Genomic DNA, 23,883 nt, shown 5'->3' on the forward strand with positions numbered 1-23,883 from the left:
ATTCATCAGTAATACGGTCTGAATTAGTCTAGAAAAAATCTTGTATCCATATTTTCGTGGCGAAATGTAGGATTAATAATTGCAAGAGTTTGGTAATTTACGATGCAGATGCTTTGTTGTCCAAAGAATTTCAGTGAGATTTTGGACACTCTGTGGAAAATTTTGCAAGGCTAAAATATTTTCATTAAAGTACATCTCTAACTTAACACTCCAAAACTGGTTTTCTATATCCTTCTAAAACGTGTGAAAAAAATAGTTTTTCGACACGAAAGAAAAAGCAAGACCGGATCTCCCACCAGACATCATAGATATGCGGATATTTGATCAGAAAGTTTCATGCTTTGGGAACGCAATTTATTTTTGGCAAAAACACGCAACTTTTTTATTTCGTAATTAATCAATGAGAATGATTAAATCTCTTTATTACAAGTTCTCGTGAAACAATTGAGACTAATTCATACAATGTATCAACTTCAAATATTCGGGGTCAACCGTCAACTACTGGAGTAGTGCTGTTACACCTGAAAATTGTCTGCTGGTGGTGATGTTGTTATTGGTGCTGTTGCTATTGGTGTTGTTGCTGGTGCACTCAAGTCACATTTGGTCCATGGATCGCACACACTAGAACTTCCAGTCTCACATAACCGAGTCACGGGATCGAAGTAGGAGTTCAGGCCACACGAATAAGCGCCTCCTGGTTCACCTCCATTAGGATCGCAGAAGTAGTACTGCGCACAGTTCGTCAGGTCCGGACACCTACCAGTACACAAGTTTGCAGGGTCGCAAGGTACGGGAGGCTTCGAGACGCAGGTACCATCTTTTGCCACGTACTGTCCCGTCGGACATTCCACTGGATTGGAAGTCGAAACCAACCCTCTGTCGCATTGGTAAGCGACTGTACACGCCGGAGGTAGAACTTCATATACGGGTTTAAGTAAACCGAGATTTGTGCAGTCAATACAGTCACCCCTAAAGCAGTCTCCGGAACCCGGGTTGGCAACTGTGCAGTCTTGAATGTTGGTAACGCCACCTGCGTTACACGTGGCCGAGAAATTCGAGTTGTATTCATCGCAGATGTCGCTAGTGCATTTGCATGCAGTGGCCGACGCTATCGGCACACATTGAGCAGCATTTGTTTTGACCTCTTCGCACACCTGCAAATGGAGGAATGCGTTATATCATTTTATATTCCTATATTTTCATTTGTACAATAGAATGAAGGAGAAATATAGTTAAAAATTTATATTAATTCATGAAACATCATTTGTATATAAAAAATTAGTGACGAAGATTGTATGATATAGCTCAAACATTCTTTTCCATGGACACTAAAATGAGCTATCAAGATTGATCTCAAAGTCAAGATGGATCTATCAAGATAGATCTCAAATAATGCGCACTTTACAATTATTAAATGGCTAACATTAACTCACAGTTCCGGTGAAGCACTGCGGCAGCGGGACAGGTTGCTTGCCCTGACATAGGTACTGCTGCAGGCAACTGGCGCAGTGCACTACACCGTCAGCGGCTGACGCGCAGAGTGAAGGATCGATCGGTGGCAGAACACTGCGCGAGAGAAGGTGTTGAATCGATCGAAAAATTAGCATTACAATTATTGTCTTATGGATGAATGCGATGGATGAACAACAGAGGTAAGAGTAAATTGTTAATTTAACATTAAAATCATCTTCTTGAAATAGATGAATTGAAAAATTAGCATTGCAATTCTATTAAGCAATGAACGAATGCGATGGATGAACAACAAAGGTGGAGTAAATCGATAATTTAACATTTAAATCATCTTACTGAAATAGATGAATAGAAAAATTAGCATTACAATTCTATTATCGCAATGGATGAATGCGATTAATGAACAAAAAAGGTAGATTATATTGACAATAATTTAGCAGTTAAATCATCTTATTGAAATTGATGAATAAGGTGGAAAGCATGTATAGGTGCAAGTGAGTTGAGATTATTTCCTTAGAATTGATGACTAAATTTTTACATAAAAAAGATGGTTTGTTTTTAAGAGAATGAATGCCCACTTGAAAACTGATACCTAGGATTTCATAAAATGTGATATAAAATATATGTGACATTGGGCGCTCTGAATAATGTTAAATGAAATTAAGATTGAACTTGATTACAGACACGTTAATATATGCTACGCAGCCTTACCTGACCGCCTCCGTGACCATCAGCACTGCCTGGAAAACAGTAAGAATAATTAAGTAATCAACAGTAAATAACAGTAATAATAAAAATTAATTAATGGGTGATAAGGGCACAAATTAGTGATGCATCTATAACTAAATAAGTACAACAGAATTAGAAATTCAATTTCAGGGAATATGTCTAGAAATTTTTTATGTTTTTTATATCACACTTCTTACCAACACAAGTCCCAGCGCCATCTCTCGCTTCTGTATGTCTTGCGTTCCTGCACAGTAATTGGCTTAAATTATTATTTGATATATAATTATTCACAATCAAATATTATTCCGTACCTGGTTATATTTTAAATACATTATCAGATATTGCATGAATCATTTGATATGAGTGAAATTGCAGTTAATAATTGAAATTTTATGACCTTATGCAAAGCTTCGGAGCTTTTTTCACTTCATGTGAAAAACATAGTGCATTAGCTTGGAAAGAAATTAATTGAAACATGACGGAAATTGAGTTCGTCCGAATCCGTGGTTGAAAGACGAAAAAATGCAATATAAGCCTGCGTGGCTAAAATACATATATACATTCCTCACATTTCTGGATAAAAGCCTGAGCTTGAGGGATTCGATCACAAAATCATTGAGCGCAAACTTAAATTAATTGAAACCATTCAAATTAAGGTGAGCACCCAATCGTAAATGTCCATTTTTGGCCAAGAAACTATTTGATAAGCTTTAAACACCTTTGTATATACAGAACAAAATATTAGTTTGAGATGGCAGAATTTGTTGATTTATACGCGTGCGATTAACGACCAGAGAATAAATTGATTTAAATTATCAAAAAGTCGGACAATTCTTCAGATGACGTTGGTAGATCGAAAGGCATATATCGAGAAGTAGCTTTAGTTTAATAACGACGTTTCGAATGTAACGAACATTCATTTTCAAGTTACAAAGAGCATTAATCTGAAGAAAAGAAAGAATAATCTCATCTGAAGAATTGTCCGACTTTTTGATAATTTAAATCAATTTATTCTCTGGTCGTTAATCGCACGCGTATAAAGAACAAAATATGTATAGCTTATCATCAAAATGTTATATAAAAAGTGCGGCCAGACAAGTGCTGCAGCGGTAGAGTACAACTCACGTGCCATTAGAGGTCGGTCAAATTAAATAAATTCTATCGAGGCAACAGCCTTCAATAATTATTTTCTGAACCGCTTGTGCTATCACCATTCACCTAAGTTATCGTCGAGCGGGCAGTTCCCAGATCGCAGAGAGGTGCTCCGTGCTGCTTGCCTGACGTTCGAATGAACTGTGCTCGTGTCACGACAGCCGCGTCTTATAAAGGCGGCCGGGGCCTGGATGAGCTGTGCTCGGGTCAGGACAGCCGCGTCTTATATAGGCACGGCCGGGGCCTGGATGAGCTGTGCTCGGGTCACGGCAGCCGTGCCTTATATAGACGGCCGAGGCACGGATGAGCTGTGCTCGGGCTACGACAGCTGTGCTTTATATAGGCTGCCAAAACCTCAAGTCCATAAGTGATAATTAACGTATATAACTGATGGTATATTTTCTTTCAGATACTTATTTTAATATGATAAACTAAACGCGATTGTCAGCTGTCGGGATTTATAAGGAAGGTAAAACCTGATTGGGAATTTATTGTTACTTTTGAAATTAGCGTAATGAATTTATTTTAGAATTATTCATTTAAACATAAAATCCAGATGAATAGTTGTAGTTATTCTTCAAACGATTTTTTATTTCGCCTTTGCTCTTGCAATAGCCCCAAAAATTGCATGTTTTAATTAATCGGGGCAGACGACAACCAAACGATGTTTTTTACGTCAGTCCTTTCTTTACATTCATTTTTTCATATCATTTATATAAAAATAATTAGTTTAGAGAAATTCAGGTCAGATTTGTGTTATCAGCTCAATTAGGCAATCAATTAGATGATCAACTCATCAGAAACTCTAATTTCACGGGCAGAACAGTTTCACGGACCATTTGATTCCTTTTTCGAATTGGTGAACTAATAAAAAAAATCAAATAATGCAATAGAAAATATATCTTGTGATTGACTGACATTTCAATTAAATAAACTCCTTTCCCAATTATTCAATCTGTGATACGGTGACGATTAAAATAAAAAAAACTTCGAAAATATTGATTATAACCCTGCAATCGTCAATATCGGTTAAGGTATTTCCTCATTTAATCTGTGTATAAATTATATCATGGCTTAGTCAGGCGAAATTTCTATACTCCTAATATAAGGTAATCTGCATCTCTTATCACAGCTCTGTTCCCAGAGACAATGGACGCTCTTCAGCGCGGCGTCATTGAAGACGAGAGCTCGGCCGCTGATTGCTTTTCGACGAACGACTGATGAATAACGAACATTTGTTTTATCTGATAAGAGAAGAGCAGTTGTAATGGGAACGAATAGTGATGTAATAACGGCAATTTTATTGTATATTTCGTCCGATTTTGTAGACCACGTGCACCTGCAGCGTTTAATTGTTTAATATAAGATTATGATCGTGATGACTCTTTTTACGGCGTAATTCTTATAAATGTTTTGAAATTTGTAGGAAAGCTGCTTTTAATAGAAGGGTGAGTATATAGCACTAAATTGAAAAGTCTGATGACCAATAATATATCGCAAAATAAAACACACGAAACGCAATAAAACGTTTTGCCTGGTCGATATTGAATCTGATTGGAAACAAAAACATTGAAGTGAAATGGAAACAAAAACTACCGTAAATTGTCACGTCAGTCAAAATTCTACTGAAGAGAGATCTTTGCCGTGAATTTTAGCAACTCGGTTATGTTTGATTTTGATGTTTGATCAAAATGTTTGATTTGCTTTGATTTACTTCGCTGTTTTCTTAGCGTTTGCTCAGTCAAGCTCAGAAATATTCAGGTATTCAAATATCTTGAACAATTGCAAGAAAGTATAAAGTTATTTACGATATGGTTAAAGCGCACGTATTTTTGAAATTTTTTCATATTGAAGGAGTCAATGGCAGTTGTATAATTTAATAAGTACGGTCACTACGATAATAAAATTTTATATAATAAAAATTTCAACGTTCATGTTAGAAGGGATATCAAGAGATAACAGTTAATAACTTAGCCCTTAAAATCAGCTCAACTCTCACTAATTCTCGTTCCATCCCTAAGTAGTTTTCTGTCTCAATTCGTCAAGTTCCTGTAGAGAAATCGACGGAAATTAATCTAATGTCCTGAATAAAATCCTAGCGGGATACATAACGTTTAAAATTATTCAAGATTTGAAAATCTCAATGAAGTATCATCGCTACACATTCAAATATTTTCATTTAAGTTTGAGTAGCTGGCAAAGATTATATATATGCCTATGAAAGACATTTTAATGCAGGGGTAATAGTTAATGGATAAGAGTCTGAATATCAGGGATGCACGTCTTTAATTAGGAGATTTTTATCTGAAATAAAAAAGTGTGCATTTGAAATTGGAAAAAGAGGGGCCGAAATTTAAAAAAGTGGATCTGAAATTTAAGAAAGCTGGTCTAAAATTAAAGAAAGTGGATTTTACATTTTATGAAATTTGGTTTGAAGTTAGAAGAAGCAGGTATGAAAGTAGGAGCAGCGAGGCTGAAATTGAATAAAGCGAGTCTGAAATTGAAAGAGTCTGATCTGAAATATAAGAAGGCGAGTTTGAGATTAAATCGTTGACTCTGATTGCTTCACCTTGTATTATTATTTAATTTTTTACTATTATGAAACAAGGTTGTCAGACAGTGTTTTTTCCCGGACAAATTTCGCGATTACATTTTTTCAATTGCGTTAGTCGGCCAAAATTTATGATATGGGTACTTCCTTATTAAAGTAAAAAAAAAGAAATAAATGGAACTTATACACCGGAACCTACGAATATACTAGTATATATTGAGTTTTTGGCCTTTTTTGGCCCTTTTTGTTCGCGGACTTGCCCGTTTTTAGGCCATCTGGCAACCCCGAATTATGTACCACTACGTCCTGGGGAAATACATTTAGTGGTACGCATATGTACCAATACGGAGTCAACGTGTTAAATGAAGCTGGTCTAAAATTTAATAAATGGGTCTGTCATTAATTGACGAAGGGCTGAAAAGGATGGATGCGTATCTGAATTGATTTGAAATGAGCATTGAATGTTAGGGTGCTTCTATAAACGAAGATTATTATCCAACGTGTTGATGAGGAGTGCGAGGAAGCCTGATGGACTTCACAATTCGCTGTAATCAAGTGTTATCATTGAAGACAATTCGCTGTAATCAAGTGTTATCATTGAAGACAATGAGCGAGTAATTTTCTTGATGAGTAAGTTTACGAGCTGGTAGGTAACACCCCACATTTTGCAAATCGAAAAGTTCATATTATTCAATATCTTGATCAGTCACGCGGTTACATAATCTTATAATTTGTTCATACGGAATTGAACAATTAAATTGTCCGATCACTCCGATGTATATGTGCTGGATTGCTTTGACAGTGAAACCGTGGCGACATAGACTGTATTTACTTATATTGCTCTCTATTGTATTCCATTATATATTATTCCAATCAAGTTTTTTTGCTACTTCTGAATTATTTCTCACTAAAATCTTGCTATAATGGGATTTTGTAACGCTCTCAATTTCACTTGAAGCATAAACTTGTATTCGTTTAGTGTATTATTACATTACTTTATAATAGTCATTCTGGAGGTTTGACTTGAAATTTCCTCAGTTCTATCAATGATAATATGAGTCACGTTGATATTTGACACGAATTTCACAGCGTCTATTAAGATTTAGTTATTATTTGCAAGTCTACTTGTAAATAATTATTTTCTTCCTCTTGCGAGAAATTGAACTTTTGTAAAAGAATGAGTTCCCTAATCCTGTATTAATATCTCATAGTATGTTTATATTTTATAAATTATGCTTTGTATGATGCCATTCCTATGAATATTCTATTAATTTTAGGTTGTTGCTTCTAATATAACGGTAAATAAAGCTGAATGAAAAATATATATTTATCTTCGATAAGAACAGCAACTGATAAGCGATCCTTTTATCGCTTCTTTGAATGAGCCAAATTATCGCAGTTTCAGCTATCAAAGCCGAATGTTCCTAGTGCTCGTCTATTTTAATATGGATTCTCTGGGAAAATAATTAATTTATCGATATAATTAATGAATAATTAGTTAACAGAAAACACCATTTAAGCACCATTCCCATTTCATAGCAAGGAAGAAAACGGAACCACTTGATATGAGTATGCTTTGCCTATGTTCCTCCAGCAACGAGTGTTGTCTCTACGCAACGCGTCGTCAGGCTCCGCCTTAAGGTGAACAATAAACTTTTCTTGATGCTGATTTGTGTTCAAAATGTCTAGGACCCTTGGAAGCAGCTTGTTTGGACCTTGGATATTGAAGATATTTTATTCGCGATGCCAACAACACTTTCTTTTAATTTATACTTTCTCGTTCTCACACTACCAAATTCATTAGATGTTTCGGTGTGACCGTCGTAGAATACCCCTTCTTCCCATTCTACAATATTACAAAGTGTTATTTTTTTCATTTCGCATCAGAGAACTGTTCTGAACTAATGTTTCTTACAGAAACATGCTCAATTTTGTCAGTTAGTTCTTATGCCCGTACTCCAGAAACTTTCTCGAACTTCTACTATAAAATTTTACTTTATCGGATCGTCGTCAGACCTCGTCGATAGAAACCTACGGTCTCCTAATATGTGGCACACGAATAGTGTAGCCACATTGCATTAGCTTTGTAACCGCTTTAAATTGGTTCGTAACTCCTTTAAACAGAGTAAAAACCTTGAAAATAGTAGTCATTTTAATGGCGATTATTTCGATTGATTTAACTTTACGCATGAGATTAGGTAAAACTAACGAATACTTTTCGAGAGTATAGAATTCATGGAACTTGCCGCTTATTATTAACATGGATAGCAGGTAATATGAGCGGCTCTGTGTATATGGGATTATATGAATGTATAGTGAAATATTCGTAGCGTGTCCCGTAGATTTTTCATAGATTGCAATAGAGTTAAGAAACCAATAGACAAAAAACTGACTTTAAAATACTTCACGCCAATTTTTAAGCAGTAAAGCACATTATAAAACAGGCGTAAGTTGTAGTTTGATGCACATCTGCCTGTACACGATTCCCATGTTCATGAACTGGATGTAGGCAGCGATATAACTTTCAAGCTACCAGCATCACATTGCCTGGATCCGATGAAAAGATATAATTTTTGTACTGGACCGACCCATATTCGCCGCAAAGATGGACCCATATTTGCCTCAAGGTTACGGAAATCATTTTTACTCGAGTAAGACGACGTTCAGAAATGAAATCTGATTAATCCATCAACTTTCCATTCATAGAACCGACATCGTTTCCTTTCGAGGTTCAATCAGGAATTCACACAAGTCCTGGAATAATCACTTTTTAGAGTTCGGTAATTGTGAGTTTCTCGTTTATTATCGTACTAGTTGGAGCAATAACTGCGTCCTCTTGCAGTAATAGGACAAATTCGAAATTTAAAAACAAAGAAAACTACTCAAAATTTCACCGTATCTCATTAAAAAACATTTCAGCGTCCAGCTCTATCGTCAACTCAAAAATTCTAGAATGCAAGTAGTTGGTACAGTATAGCGTAAAAAACGAAATTAAAACCCAAATCTACAAATAAATAACAGAACAAATAAGTGTAGTGGACTTTTCTTTGCTCTCAAATTTCTAGTGAATACGCGACTTAAGAAATAAGTGGAATTAATATTTTTAGGACAAAGCTCTTGTATATTAATTTGATAAAATAACCGCATTTTCAGGTAAGCTTGAACAATGGAATAACGATAGAAAGTTGAGTTTATATCCAACTTATAATCCAACTTGACTTTATATCCAATATATGCGGGAGCCTGTACTTACCTAGCCATATTTGTTAGCCTTCATGCATTATCTCCCGCGTGATCGCCGCTACTGAAGAAGTTTATTGAATAGATGAGGTGGCATTGAAGGCGCTCGGTAAGTCCAGACATCACGCGAGTTATTCTGCTGCGTTTTCTATTAATTGAACCAAATTATTCATATAATTTGGTAATATTATTTAATAAAAATGGAGGTACGTTGCCATGAAGTGTATAGTATTACGAAAAATAATAGGTATATATCTTGCTAAACAAAATTTCAAGCAATAAATGCTTTAGTCGTAAAGCCCCTTACAGCACATTATTTGGAGCATATAAGGATGGTTTCATTGCCTTCTGGAAGTAATTATGAAAGATCACCTGGCTTTCATACAGCAATTTCATTTTTTCGTTCACTCATACATGCATACGAAATATTACTTCGAATGAATGAACGGGAAAATTAGCTAAATAAGGAAATAATTTAAATTGAAAAGTTCTCAAAGAAATACTTTCTAGTTTCAATCAAATTAAAAAATGCCCTATATTTATCTTGCTAAGAACGCAATTCGCCGCTGAAATTAATACATAAAATGAAAGGTTTTCGCGTTGCAAGGGGTGTGTCATAAATAGGTACGGTTATTCTTAATTAATGCTACCACTTCCTAGTATATACAGGAATATATGTTAAATTAACAGCATTGCCTTGGTATACATGGTAAATAGGATTAATGTGGCGGAAGGCATCTCTGAAAAGGTAGACTTGAGAGAGAAACGGGAGCTCAGGCTCATGAATAAAAAATTCGTCACACCGGTGTCAAAACTTTCACAGTGACATTTGACTAGCTGTTCTGTAAAAACTCTTTCCAACGATAAATATCTTAGAAAACACCGTTTGCTCGGTACACTAGAATATGGACTTTCTATCTAGAAAGAATGTATCTCAATAAGCTAAGAAAAAATTATACAGAATAATCAACGTGCAATACAAATTTGGCGAGGCAATCAGAAACAAGCACTGGTCCGTGTTTCCGCATATGTTAATAATCGCAGTCTGGATATCCAATATTTTGTCCCGTCACGACAAATTTCTTGGACGATGATGAAAAACTTCATCGTAATCGAAGATTCTATCAAAGATCTTATATTTATTTTCTTTTAATTTATCAACGCACATTTAGACTTGAATGTAAAGGCATGAAACTAATTCACCCATCATTATCCAAACTTTAGTGCTCGAAAAACTGATTCGATCTCTCGACCAGACCGAGAACATTTTTGGATGAGCTCAGCGCGGTCTTGGTATGAGAACAGTTGTATATAATGAATGAAATAATTGGAATGAGAACGGTTGTATATAATGAATGAAATAATTGGTATCAGAACAGTTGTATATAATGAATGAAATAATTGGATGGTATCAGAACGGTTGTATATAACGGCCTGAAATAATTGGGATCAGAGCGGTTGTATATAACGGCATGAAATAACTGTAGGATAATTAATCAAACTTTGAGGCATCCTGCAATTTAAAATTATTAATTTCATGGCTAATAGAGATTTCATAAATGGACAATAGAAACATGTGATCAATAAAAACACATCAAAAAGTTAAGTAGTAGAATATGATAGTTAAATAGTCGTGATCACGTGTCAAAAAGTTACAAACGGTTCCCACCAGAGAAAGTTAGTCTAAAAAAGATGAAAGATAACAGCTTTAAAATAAGTTTAAAAGAAATTTTGTTATAAGTTTGATGAAGGCAACCTCGTTTTTCAATGTACTACTTTCAATTGTATCCCATTGACCCACTTTAAAATCATTTGCTACAATTGTCATTTCAAGAGTCAAGTAGAAGGCCATATCTAAGAAAACGATTAAAGTAGTAAAGTGACAAACTCCGATTCTAATAACAAATTAAGCCTACAATAATTTGTTAAATTGAGTTAAAATAAATTAATAATTTTGTTAATTAAGGTAACGAGAAGAACTCTGCTCTTCTTATCCGTGAAGTAACATTTATTCAAGTAGTCAAAGCAAGTCATAAGCCGTAGGCCAAGCTATAGGTGGTCAAAACCTGTATAAGCAAAGCCCATAAACTTTTGCAACCCACTGTCATTTCAAGATGCAAGAATAAGGCATATATATGAAAATGATTAAAGTATAAGAGTGGCACACTCCGATGCGAAGAACAAATTAAGCTTGAATTAATATTTTAAATAACATAATTATTCATATTTAACTGTCCAGAATTATTTAAAGAGAAGAACTCTGTTATTGTTCACGAAAGGAACATTTATTTGAGTAGTCGAAGCAAGTCTAAAGCCAGTCTAAAGCCAGAGACCAAGGTGATCCAAAACGTACAAAAGGCAAAGCCCAAAAGCAATTGAGAATCTGCTTCTCAATTAAAGCATGAGAGAACAGGTTTTTTGCACTTAAATGAACATAACTAAAGGTATGAGTGATGACTGAAAAAAAAGTTATAGAGATTAGGTAAACATGGCTTCCAATAACACGACTGGAGAATAACGAAGTATATGTTCGTCTTCACCATAAAATTCCAAAGACCACTGAACTAATTACTGATGGCTGCTGAGTGAAAACTAAGAAGAATAAGAAGGAAAATTCAAGTAATTTGGAACTTTTTAACAGCAAAGTGGCATGAAGCTTGTTTGTTGAAGTTTTTTTTTTTTGCATGAGGTTTGTTTTTATTCTTAAATAGCAGGATGGAAAATCAAGAAGTTAGACTGAAAATATTGCAGAGGTTGATCAATAGCAGGAAATGAGAAACTTAGAATACGTCTCGTTTTAGACGCATTTTGTACGACAAATTACCGGTTTTTACAAGCCTACCAAAGTTCAGCTCATTTGAATTTTTACTATTCGTATTGCAAAGTATTAATATTGGTGCCAGTCTATAATAATTACACAGAAACATGAACGCCATTTTAGTCGCGTAGCCCACAGCAAATGACGATAGTTTGATATTCAGAGCTTCTTATGACTTGAAAATAATGTTGCTGCATTGGAAACGTCGTTAATAAATTAAAACTACTTCACTGGACCTGCCTTTTGATCCAGCACGCCATCTGAACAATTGTTTGACTGTTTCAACATTAACAGCAATGAATTCTCTTGCCATGTTAGTCGCATGTGTAGCAACTAGCAAGTTCTGTCATCTAAGGCTAATAAATGAGTTTTAATATACTTTTAATAATACCTCAGCAGCATAAGTTACATTGAACTCCTTCGGGAGCTCAATATGACTTATCCAAAATTACTTTAGAAATTCAAGCCACTCAGGCGTGCGTGACTGATGAAATGCCACTTGACGTGTTGATATATCATCGTCGTGGCGACGAGGTGAACTTCAAGATATTGATCACGCTGATAAATATTGAAATGTGAATGATTAATATTAATATCACGACGATCAATACTAAAAATATTCCATATTAACCATATCAAGAAATTAACGCATAATTTATCACATCTAATAATTGAAATGGAAGCTTGCAGCTATAACTTACATGTATATCATGAAATAAGTATGTTTCGAGGACAATTATTGCTGCAACCAAAATAATTGATCTAAGAAGAGAATTTTAAGGAAATAATTAATTTAAATGAATAAGATAGAAAAATTACCTGATAAGATAATTTTAATGATTTAATTAATTTAAATTAATTTAAAACAATATGGGAATAAAAGGTTTACTTGCTCTGAAATACTATACACAGGTGCTCCTGAAGTTCTTCTCAAATACACTTCTAATATATCCAGTTGGCCTGGGGCACGCGTGTTATGCACAGAGTAAACATCGTCGATTATGTTAGATCTTAACTTTAGTTTGGTGCGCTCGAGTGAAGTGAAGGAAATATTTGGTTCGTGTTTTAACTCTTAATGTTAATTGACTTCTTTAGAGTTGTGAATTAACGACTTACTTCTCGTTTAGAACTAATGTGCAATACTAATTTTATGATACCAAAAATCACCATTATACTTAGTTTGTTTCAGTAGAAACCGATTTTAATGAGAGTGAACGACGAAAATCGTGTATTCAAAATTCTTCGCGACGAATATACGTGACATGTGCATTTTTATTTTCAACTATATTATAATGAGTTCACAGTTTATTTAACGTTCCAAAATGATGGATGAGCATATACATTATATTGTACATTGTACAAATATTACCTAGACTGTCTTAAAGATGAACAATAATTAAACGTCGTGAAGGTGAATAATATTTGAGTAGAAAGCCGTAAAGATGAACAGCTTTATGCCTAAGACGTAATGAAAGTGAATAATATAATGACTGAACGTCGCAAATATGATCAGTATTTGGGTAGAACTTTGTAGAAATGGACATAATTTCGACTGGATCGTCATGAAGATGAACAATATCGTTACTATAGCGACGCAGGTAAGCAATATGTTGACATGAACGTTGATTACAAAATGAATCATTCAATAGCATAACTAAAGGTGATACTAATTCATTTGATATGTCCAGAGAAAAAACATTGTAATGATCTAGCGTATAAGTTAGATATACGAAACAGAAACCACACTCTTTGAAAAAAAGCCGTAAAACGGTTTGACTGGCGTTCGTGTGGCCGGCCGGCGCGTGAAATAAAATACCAAGCCGTCGTTTCATTTATTATTATATTTTCAATTCAACACGAGGAGCCCGTACCCCATTTATAAAACGGCGAAACCGGTTTTTATGAGATGTCCAGCCACTAGAACGCGTGTCAGACCGTTTTTTCACCGTAAATTCGAACACGTCATGTCCATGATAGCTGGGCGGAGGTTCGAAGGATCTGGAGAGATACCCGTCCTATTGAAGACCAGCGTGAATAACGCAGGTCTTTCTTATCTCAATACAGAAAAATTAGTTGAGATTTTAATCACGAATGTATCAAGCAATGCACATACAGTTCGAGCCGATGTCTTTTATGACGACAAACAGATGATTCGTAGCGTGTTTCTAGGTTCCAAGCATGAAAAGTGCCCTAGATCTCCAGCCACGAAAGATGACCTAGATCTCTAGGTTCCAGGCATGACAGATGACCTAGATCTCTAGGTTCCAGGCATGGCAGATGACCGCATTTTTCGAGGTGCAGAAGTCGTCGGCCAACCGGTAGGTTGTCGGAAAGCTGAACCTAACGCAGTCCTGGCCACCGTAGTTGGGCTGGTCCGCGAACCACTCGTACTGACCGTCAGGTCCGGGCCAGCGACCGTTCGATTCATAGCTATGGTTCCCGTTGATGTAGTAAACTCCGGCCCAGAAGGGTTTTTGGTAAGTTGTTCCTGATGTTGAAGAATGAAATGTAATAAATAATTGAAATAAATATATTGTCCCGATGTTAAAGATAATGGTGTAAAAATTTTTTAGGTTTCCTACAACCTCCGTAGCATGGCTTGTGACCCGTTAGAAACTAGATAAATGAATAGCCCTCTATTTGGTAACTAAACTTCTAAGCTAAATACACGCATTTTGCCCATTGTATGAACTTTTGTCCATTGATGCCTGGGTTGTCAATATTTACAGAATTCGATGTCCAGAATTTAAATTTCAAAACAGATTTTTATCGTCTTTCGGTGCATCGATAAATTTATTAAAAATTAGTTTGAGAATTTTTGAAATGTTAAAATTTGAAATATTTTCACTTAATCGTGTTTATAATTATGAAATATAAGTATAATTATTATTGTAATTTTATGAATATAAAAGGCTCCATCTCAAAATAAATGCAATTACCCGGTCACAATTTAGACAAACACAAAGGCTGCACTTTGATTCAACGCAACCGGAGATAAATAGGAAAAATGTTCTATAGTTTGAGTTCAAAAACGTACAAGTTTTATAAATTACTTGGAACAACTCACCATTACAAAATATTAACTAATTTATTATCTATGTTAAATAAATCATAGGAATCAGTTGAACATAAAATTGGGATTACTTTCGCATTTAAATTTAATTTTGACTTCCAAGAGATCCTTCATAGTTCATTACAAGCTAAAAAATGTCCTCTCGTTTCTGCCCTTGATACAAACTTTGTGCCATTTTTTTGAGGGCATTCGATTATTTGAAAATTTTTACATTTTGTATGTATGCCATAAATATTATTAAACCCACCCCCATGCATGAAACAATAATTATACATCTTCTCTGGTTATAATGGAGCTTTAAAGCCAACATTTATTAAGCTGGGCGCGTAGTCTGATAAATCGGACAGTACAATACACGTACCCGCCTAATTATAGGTAGCCGCCAATTTCTCGTCTGTGAAAATTGTATTTAATTGAAAAATTCCGTCAGTGATTGGCTGATGGAATTAAAATTTACGGCCTCTGAAGTGTTAATTTCATACCGTAAGTCGCCAGAAGGTAGGCCACCAGGGCGAGGAAGTTGTCATGTGTGGTTGGCGACGCCAGTTGTGCCCCAAGGGACTGGCAGTAAGCCCTCGCTTCGCAGAGCGTCATCGTTTTCAGGTTGAAGTACATGCAGCCGAACGGGTGTTGCACGAAGGGCGGAGTGCAGCTTGTCAGCGGTGGCACATCTTGGAATAAAATATGAATTATTCAACAGATATGAACGGAGGAGATTAAAATCAGAGTTCAGTTAATCACTCAGAAAACAATTTAATCAACCTGAATAAATACCCTGTCAAAATTCATAAGCAGCTGTTGGTCGCCTTTTGTTTGCCACTCTCCCTTTGCAGATGAATCACGTGTGAAGTGGCCGCCTTCCCTATTCAGCCGCCAATAAGAGCTATTTTGGGTAGTTCCATGGTAAAAAGTATAAGGGTCAAATGACACACGAAATCAGCGGCTGGTCAGGCCACCATTGGCTTGCCCTGCTCAGTAGCTGGCAGGAGTTCTTAGCGCGAGCGTGACAAGCCCCTGCCTTTAGTCGTGACGCTGCATGTGCATTGTGCAAGATGTGCATGGGTACGAACTTCTCAACACGCGAGCGTTTCAACACTTCTGCATTGCGTGTACGTCAATATGCTTGCGTTACGTTATCTTCAACACACTTGCGTTGCGTTATCTACAACACGCTTGCATCGAGTGCGTGTTGCTCAAGCGAGAGTTGCGTGAGATTCAACACGCGTGCAATGCGTGTCTGTCAACGCGCGTGCTTTGCGTGCGCATAGAAAAAGCACGCTTGCGTTACTTTTGTGTCACCAGGGTTTCTACTAGTGCTAGCCAACACCCGTTTTCAGCAGCGCATGCGTGATCAGCGTTATCTTCAATGCACGATTCAACACGTGCATTGCGTTATCTTAAACACGCTTATGTTACTTCTATGTCTACATATGTGCGTCGCGTTCTAGCAACAAGCGTGCATTGTTGTTGCGGCAACACGGCAAATTACATGTACACACATGGCTTCAAAACCCAAGCTTTCGAGGCAAGACTGATAAACAAACCCCATAATACTCCCTGTTCAAAGGTGGGGTTACCACTACCCCCACTACCCTCGACGCTTTGGTGTCAGACTGTCAGTAGTTTAGTGCATTTTGTCTCGTGCGGATAATAATTAGACATGCTTCTCGTTTCTAACGTATATCCCTAATGTGAAATGCGATGCAAGCGAATAGAAAGCAATTAAGTTGCTAAAGGCTGAACATGTTAATTTAGAAATCTTTAGAAACATAACTTCCTAAGTTTTTAATGTCCAGTGTCTCCTAATGTAAAGTTTTTTTGCGGTTAGAATACCGGGAATGACGACATTCAAGACACACCGTCGAGCTTCAAAATTTTTGTTGGATTTTTTTGCTTAACTTTTTTACTTGAGGTATATGTTGACACGAGCGTGTTATTTCAGCTGCTCGCGTTCTTATACTGGAGGTTATAATTTCTGATTCGCCAACCAAGACATCAGGGTCGTTTTGTGGACTGTTGAACCGAAAGCCTAAATTCGTCAAGTTGATTAACGTTGCGTGCTCAAGTTAAGTAGCGGCGCCTGGCAACCTTACCAACTGGTCGGCGGACAGCTTACTGCTGAAGACACACGTTCCAACAGGGTTACAAGCACATTTGTAAGTTAATAAGTTGCACGGTTCCGTTATTGTGAACTCTATTCGATGTGAAATCGATTTATTGTTATGGATTGGATAAATAAGTGATGAAATGAATTGGATTGTATAGCGAAATTGATTGTAAAGTGATGAAATGTTTGGTTCTTTTTGTAAGTGGGAGAATGGTCTTACTGTCTGGTGAATTGAAAGAATTTTTGAACTTGCTGAATGGAGAATGATTGGTGTTGATGAATGTCAGACTAATGAGAGAATGTTTGATAATAATAATAATAATAATAATAATATTATAACAATAATAATAATTGTAATAAAAATAAAATAATAATAATATTAATAATAATAATAATAAAAGCGGTTTCAGTGTTTATTAGGCCATAGGCCTGTCGTCGATTCTTACATCGCAAAGTATTCACATATTGTACGGTTTCGAACGCGCAACTCACTGCCTCAATTTGCTTTGTTTAACCGCCCGGCCTCCTTGCTGATTCTGACCATAAATTGACGCACAGAGCTGGGGTCGAACCCGCACTTTTCTGCTCCAATCTCGGTACTCTGAACTGTAACCACTGGGCCACTCTGGTTAATGTGAGAGGATGTTTTGCGAATGTATATTTCGAGAATTTTAGGAACAAAGGATTGGGAAGAATGGCATTACCATGAATAATTTAACTGTGTTTTAGGTCTTCATTCCTGGAAACAGAAATTTGCTATTATATTGAATTTGTGCTACATAGGAATGGTTTGAATTAAACACTAAAGATACTACCCAGCAGGCATCTGACGCTGAAACAACGTTGATTATTGGTTGATTTCGGGTTGAAATGTTGAACAACCAAAATTAAACGTCATATCAACGTCGAAATCTGACCAACACTAGAAGGGTCGTAAAACAACCTTATTTCAACGTTGAATCAACGTCGATATTGGTACGTTGAATACTTATTTATTTTTAAACGTCCGATCAACGTCGAAATCTGACCAAAACTAGAACGGACGTAAAACAACCTTATTTCAACATTGAAACAACTTCGATATTGGTACGAATTTATTGTTAAACGTCCGGTCAACGTCGAAATCTAACCAAAGCTAGAACGGGCGTAAAATAACCTCATTTCAACGTTGAAACAACGTTGATATTGGTACGTTGAATGTTTATTTATTGTTAAACGTCCGGTCAACGTCGAAGTCCAACCAAAGCTGGAACGGGCGTAAAACAATCTTATTTCAACGTTGAAATATGATCGATAGCGGTACGTTGAATGTTTAGCTATTTACCAGCATGGAACTAATGTTATCACACCAACATTGATAGAAATAAATATATATATAAGTGAACGATTAATGACCAGAGAATGCTTTTCAATTTTCAATGAGTCGAACAATTCTTTAGTTTATCTCTATTGCTCATGCGCGCGAGCTGCAGTGGTCAAGGTTGCTAAGGCGTCGCGCGGTCTCCAGCGATCCCAGGTTCGAATCCTGCTACGGACGAAAAACAGATTTGTTCTTCAACGTTGATTCAACTAGATAATTTGACGTTGCAGTAATCGTAGTAGTAACAGTCTTAGTAGTAACATTGCTTCAACGTTGCATTGTAACGTCAGTACGACGTTTCATGAAAGATGTTGCTTCAATTTGCATTATAAACCTCCTTTCACCCCGATCTCAACGTCGTAATAGGTAGTTGATTCAACGTTGATTAAACCGCCGAAGGCCTGCTGGGTATAGTCTGTTGTTTGCAAATATTTTGGGAGAATTTTGAGGACTGATACAGCTGATTACTGCGGGGGAATGCTTACCATTATATGTGAATATTTGGTGCAGGCGAACATGAGAGTAGGTTCAATACTGGTTAAGGTGTGATAATATTTTGCTTAGCCGTGCGTGGAAAATGTTTGGTTCCGCTACTACCGCAATAGGTAGTAGTGTTTGATACGTGTAAATGAGTAAAATATTTAGTACATGGATGAAAAATGTTTGGTTTTTGGTAATGTGTGAGAATGCTGATTGCTGGTGAATAGTGAATATTGTTTTGCTCGGGCAATGTGAGAGGATCTTGGACTCTGGTAAATATAAAAGAATGTTGTGGGTGATGTGGAAAGTTGAGGTTGGAAGTAGTATTAACTGATATCATTCCCGTTTTAAACTCGTGTTTACATGTTACTTGCTTCAATGTGCCGCGGTGATACATGTCTTGTCTGCTGATTTATGTATAGCGTATAGCGATTCAAAAAACCCCTCCCTTCCCCCCATAAAGGGGGAAGGGAGGAGACATTTTTAACGCACTTTTCAGATTCGCCCTTGTCTGTCCCGAACGTAAAAGGGAACCAAAGACGCGCGCCCTGCGCACTCGCCTCACGGTTGTCAAGGAATAGACCGGATCCTAATCAGCCACTTATTTCCCTCGTACAACCGTAACCTATAGCGGACATAGAGCCGCTATTTATTTAAGCGCTAGACAAGCTTGGGGCGTCCTTGTGCCAGCAGCTGACAGGAATCAAAATTTTGATGGGGTGTTGACTAGCTAATCGACATAATACGAAAAGTGAGCGAATATAGCACTGATACAAAATTTTACCGGGCCTAACTGGGTCTAGGTGACCCACACAAGTGCACGCACAAAATAACTGAACTTACTGATGAATTAAGGGATATAGTTTAGCTCTCTTTCTTCCGTTGAAAACCGATCGATTACAAAGCTCCCTCTCGCAAGTGGTAAGAATGCACATGGAACACATTTCATTTCAAGCATTCCTGTCTGTTTGATTTTGTTTTCAGTTCGAGAGATGGTATTGCAACTTTTATTTTATTATCATTCCTCCTTATTTCAGAAATTTTGTGCTAAATATTTTTATCCACAAAAATATAAGACCGTGTGCAGTGTTGTTAAAATAATGACCAAAAGATTAATGCATATTTTTCTTGACCGCGAGAGTGTTTGTGTGCAAGTGTTTGTGTGTGTGCGTGTGTGCGGTGCCACTAAGGAAGTGAGGAAAAAAAGAGTTGGAATAAAGTTGCCATGTAAGAAAAAGATGAATGAAAGGGGATAGTAGAAGATGAAGAGGTACATTGCACCTAATTACGTTGGTTAGGTGTATGTATTTGGGTTTAGGTTAAGTGGAGAAGAGGGAGAATTTATGCCTACGCCTAAAAACATTTGTGAGATATCAACTTATAGTAAAAGGCTTCGAAAGTACGTTGCCACAATCGATTCTCTTTGGAACCTACCATTAGTTAGGTTGACCATGCCACGCTTGGTGCACGTCAGGCAGATAGGGCTAGGAACCACTTCTCCTTCGTGGAGAGTTTTGTTGTCGTGAAGGCAAACTGCGGGATTGCAAGAAACATTCCTGTTAGCTGAAGATTCGTTCTCCATCCATTACGCTCCGACATGAATAAATTGTATCAACCAATGTTAATGTGAGACACCAAACTGTATACCCGACTATGCATTTTAAAAGAATACATGCACTAAATTCCTTATGCTTTCATGATGTTAGGAACTGACAGCATTATATCCGTACAAAGCAGTTATTAGTTTTCTTCGTAAAATATATATGTCCGAAAATCATCGAGACGTAGGCAATGGGAATAGTTTGAACGTTTTTTGCGTTAGTGGCTATTTATATCGATTTACAGAGATGAAGATAAATTCAATTACATATGCCACGTGCGGTAATTTCTAACTCGCACTTAGAAGTAAAAATGTCAGGACGACTAATTTCGGTTGGTCCAGGAAGATATGTAATTTCAATAGGTATGATGGATGCAGTTTTGCTCTAGAGCCTACTTTCTTGAGAACAAGTTGCAAAGTTTGGACACAACCAAGAGGACCGAATTGGTCATGTAGCTGAAATGAGACAGAAAGATTGGGTGAAAACGTGCCGCTTCTGATGTGGCCGTAATATAAACTCAGTTGCGAACTATAAGGTCTTGACAGCAAACCCTAGTAGAGTTATGCAAATATATTTAGTATAGTGTAGTATGACATAATCCAAATTTCACTTGAAAACATAACAATTTTCTGATGCATACCTTGGGAATAGTAGCAGCTGTAATCTGGGGTTTGCTCTCCTTCAACGTCCGGTAGGTAAACTTGTCCGAAAACACAGCCTTTTGGTCCGAAGCAGAAGAGGTTCGTCGCCAGTCCGTCTTTAGTTGCCAAAATACTACACAGAATCTCCTCTTTAACATCAACATTAGAGACGTTATAGCGGCTCAAACCTGTGATATTTGCCGAGAAAGTTGCCCATTTTCGTGGGATTTTTTCAGTTGATGCGCAGAAGTCAAGAAGTGAAATGACAAGGGCAAGCACCGCTACTATAACTCTCACGGACACCTTCAGCATGATCGACTGAAGTTAATGTATCTTTATTTACTAATTTTGGGTAATACTCGAATAATCTGCTGTTAGATAAAAAGAGTTATTAGCATCTCGGCCTTTTTTTATTCCATGCAGTATAAATATTATACCTAGATTTGACCGGATGTATTGAATTTTAAATTATATTGTTTAATTTATTCGTCATAAAAAATCAACTCAATACCTGATGTAAATCGAACCCAAAAGTTAGTTTGTAGTGGCAATCAAATTCAATAACGAATTAGGAAGTATATAAAAAGTTCATTAGATCCAATGTTTTCCACCAGGGTTTGATTCATGTTTTTTGTGATAGTAAACCGTGATGTAAAAATGAGTACAAGATCATGTATTAGGATCTTGTATGGATTCAAGCAAAATTTTGGCAACTTTTTCAGTTCGCCAATAATTCTGGAATATTAATATATATATGAGGGTAAGTGTTTTAATTTGTGGGGTAACTGCCGTACGTTACCCGCACAGTGAGGAAATTACAAGATCGGAAATGAATCGAACTGGATCAAGTTAATTTATTTGATACGGCAAGGAATACAGAAATGACAACAGTAATAATAGTTATAATAGAAATAATACCCTTGGCAACGTGGGAACCTGCGGTTGTGGATCGGCTGGGCTAACTGACTAAGGGACAAATAGAACGCGATGTAAACTTCCTAACGGTGTTGCCAAGTCAGAGGAAAAAAGATATATTTATTAAAAGTCGTAATTTCTAGGTTCGCTACACATTCATTGATGATGCAGCGCGAAAACTACTATTTTCAAAGGTTTGAACTTGTCGTTAAAAATTAGGGTTGAGCAGGAATTCTTACAGGAATTCCTGCTCAAATTATGGTGCTGGAATTCGTACAGTAAGTCGCGAATCACACGATGCATGGGCCACCCTTCCCCAATGTCATACAAATTAAAAGCTTGGTACTGGGCGACTGATGCTCCAGGTTACGATAGCGATGTTGATAATGGGCATTCTATATATGTAAGTTCAGAATTTATAACGAGGAATATTACAATAAAGCGTTATTTTTCGCTCAGTATTTCTGTTGTATGTTATGAATTCTGCAATCGTGGAGGAAGATTTTTTCTAGGGCCAAATTTTATTATTATAGACATGCTAAGCTATTTTATTTTTAGTATTCTTCAGGGCAGGTCATAATCAGTAATTGTTGGGTAAAACAAGGAGTTTATGATTTTTAATAAGAAGGCGAAAATGTTTCCCCGAACAATTCGCGATGAATATCTACATCGCCCTACCCATGTTTTCATTACGGTCATTTTTCTCAAGGCTGAAATCATTCTCTTAACTTACTTGGTCGCTACTGTTTCTCACCAGAGGCAGAGCGTATATACTAGTTTCGATAAAGTCGAATTTGAATCTACGAAAAATACCCAAATAATAATACCTAGAAAAGTACGGCGGTCCGTTACAAATTCGCAAATTAGAATAAAATTTATATAATCAACAAATGATGGGTGCATGGTAACCCAAGTCTTTTATAATTCACTGAGTCGAAATCCAAGGCCTGGCAAAATAAACTACGGGTTAATTAAGGCAGCAGAGGCCAGTGCCCTCACCTCGCGGCTGGCAAGGCACGACTGCCCCTCGGGCGCCTCTCCTCGCCTCACCGTACGGCTGCTGCGCCCCAAAGACCGGTAGCTAAGGTTACTTGGCCACCTCAGCCATATGAGATTGACAAGTAATAATAATTAGGGAAATGATACACAGTGTGAAATCAACGTACAAATCTGGAAAAAACAATGGCTTTTGCTAATAAAGTAAAATTGTGAGACCGCTGTCGTTCTCTTTATGTGGCCAGGGTCTCAGGGTAACTACCACATATGGCCTATTGCAAATGCCCTACCGATTATCTAAACTCCCATTTGTACCAACAGCTCGCGGGATATTCTTGTTATTAACAATATTCGTTATCATCGAATTGCGGAAGAACTTAATTTTACAGCATGCATCCATGTGACATAATGTCCAGTGATATGAACGAGACACGCCCGTAGAAGGTCGCAGTTATTAAATTCTGTTTACCCGGCTGACGGCTCCCTTTTTATAGCGAAAAAATTATTCTGAAAGACGATTGAATGGACAAACGCACCAGCAGCTTGCAAGGCTGACATGTTCTCGCTCAAAAATCATGTTGCAGCTGCAGGAAATGAGATCATTAATTGTTATTAAGGATATTTGAGCATTATGCTCATAATAATGAATTTGCAGGCAATATAGGATTTATAGGAACGATGAGTGATTTCTTTACAGGAACCAAGGAACTCAAACCGGATGACCAAGGAACTCAAAAAAGACAATGACTG

At 36.8% G+C, this 23,883-nt stretch overlaps 2 protein-coding genes across 2 annotated transcripts; both read right to left on the reverse strand.

Annotated features, from left to right (window-relative positions):
• Positions 1–405: 405 nt before the first annotated feature.
• On the reverse strand, positions 406–3,566 carry LOC108665270. The gene is made up of 5 exons (XM_018152007.2): positions 3,418–3,566; positions 2,397–2,443; positions 2,182–2,210; positions 1,434–1,566; positions 406–1,154 (listed from the first exon to the last, which is right to left on the reverse strand). The coding sequence occupies exons 2-5, from the start codon at positions 2,415–2,417 to the stop codon at positions 516–518; spliced, it is 822 nt and encodes a 273-aa protein (XP_018007496.1). The 5' UTR covers positions 2,418–2,443; positions 3,418–3,566; the 3' UTR covers positions 406–515.
• Positions 3,567–12,839: 9,273 nt separating this feature from the next.
• LOC125179519 lies at positions 12,840–21,534 on the reverse strand. The gene is made up of 4 exons (XM_047885551.1): positions 21,222–21,534; positions 20,415–20,513; positions 15,516–15,704; positions 12,840–14,448 (listed from the first exon to the last, which is right to left on the reverse strand). The coding sequence occupies exons 1-4, from the start codon at positions 21,532–21,534 to the stop codon at positions 14,210–14,212; spliced, it is 840 nt and encodes a 279-aa protein (XP_047741507.1). The 3' UTR covers positions 12,840–14,209.
• Between the last annotated feature and the right edge of the window lie 2,349 nt (positions 21,535–23,883).

This window comes from Hyalella azteca, unplaced genomic scaffold (assembly GCF_000764305.2).
Source record: "Hyalella azteca isolate HAZT.00-mixed unplaced genomic scaffold, Hazt_2.0.2 contig2378, whole genome shotgun sequence".
Classification (NCBI taxonomy): Eukaryota; Metazoa; Arthropoda; class Malacostraca; order Amphipoda; family Hyalellidae; genus Hyalella; species Hyalella azteca.

What these genes read in the sequence shown, in the direction of transcription:
- LOC108665270 (XM_018152007.2), bottom strand. Translation starts at nt 2,417, where the DNA reads ATGGCGCTGGGACTTGTGTTG. An exon ending in TGGCGCTGGGACTTGTGTTG is followed by an intron (nt 2,211 to 2,396) that starts GTAAGAAGTGTG and finishes ACTGTTTTCCAG; the next exon opens with GCAGTGCTGATGGTCACGGA. An exon ending in ATGGTCACGGAGGCGGTCAG is followed by an intron (nt 1,567 to 2,181) that starts GTAAGGCTGCGT and finishes TCTCTCGCGCAG; the next exon opens with TGTTCTGCCACCGATCGATC.
- LOC125179519 (XM_047885551.1), bottom strand. Translation starts at nt 21,534, where the DNA reads ATGCTGAAGGTGTCCGTGAGAGTTATAGTAGCGGTGCTTGCCCTTGTC. An exon ending in CAGCTGCTACTATTCCCAAG is followed by an intron (nt 20,514 to 21,221) that starts GTATGCATCAGA and finishes GCAATCCCGCAG; the next exon opens with TTTGCCTTCACGACAACAAA. An exon ending in CATGGTCAACCTAACTAATG is followed by an intron (nt 15,705 to 20,414) that starts GTAGGTTCCAAA and finishes TTTTATTCCAAG; the next exon opens with ATGTGCCACCGCTGACAAGC.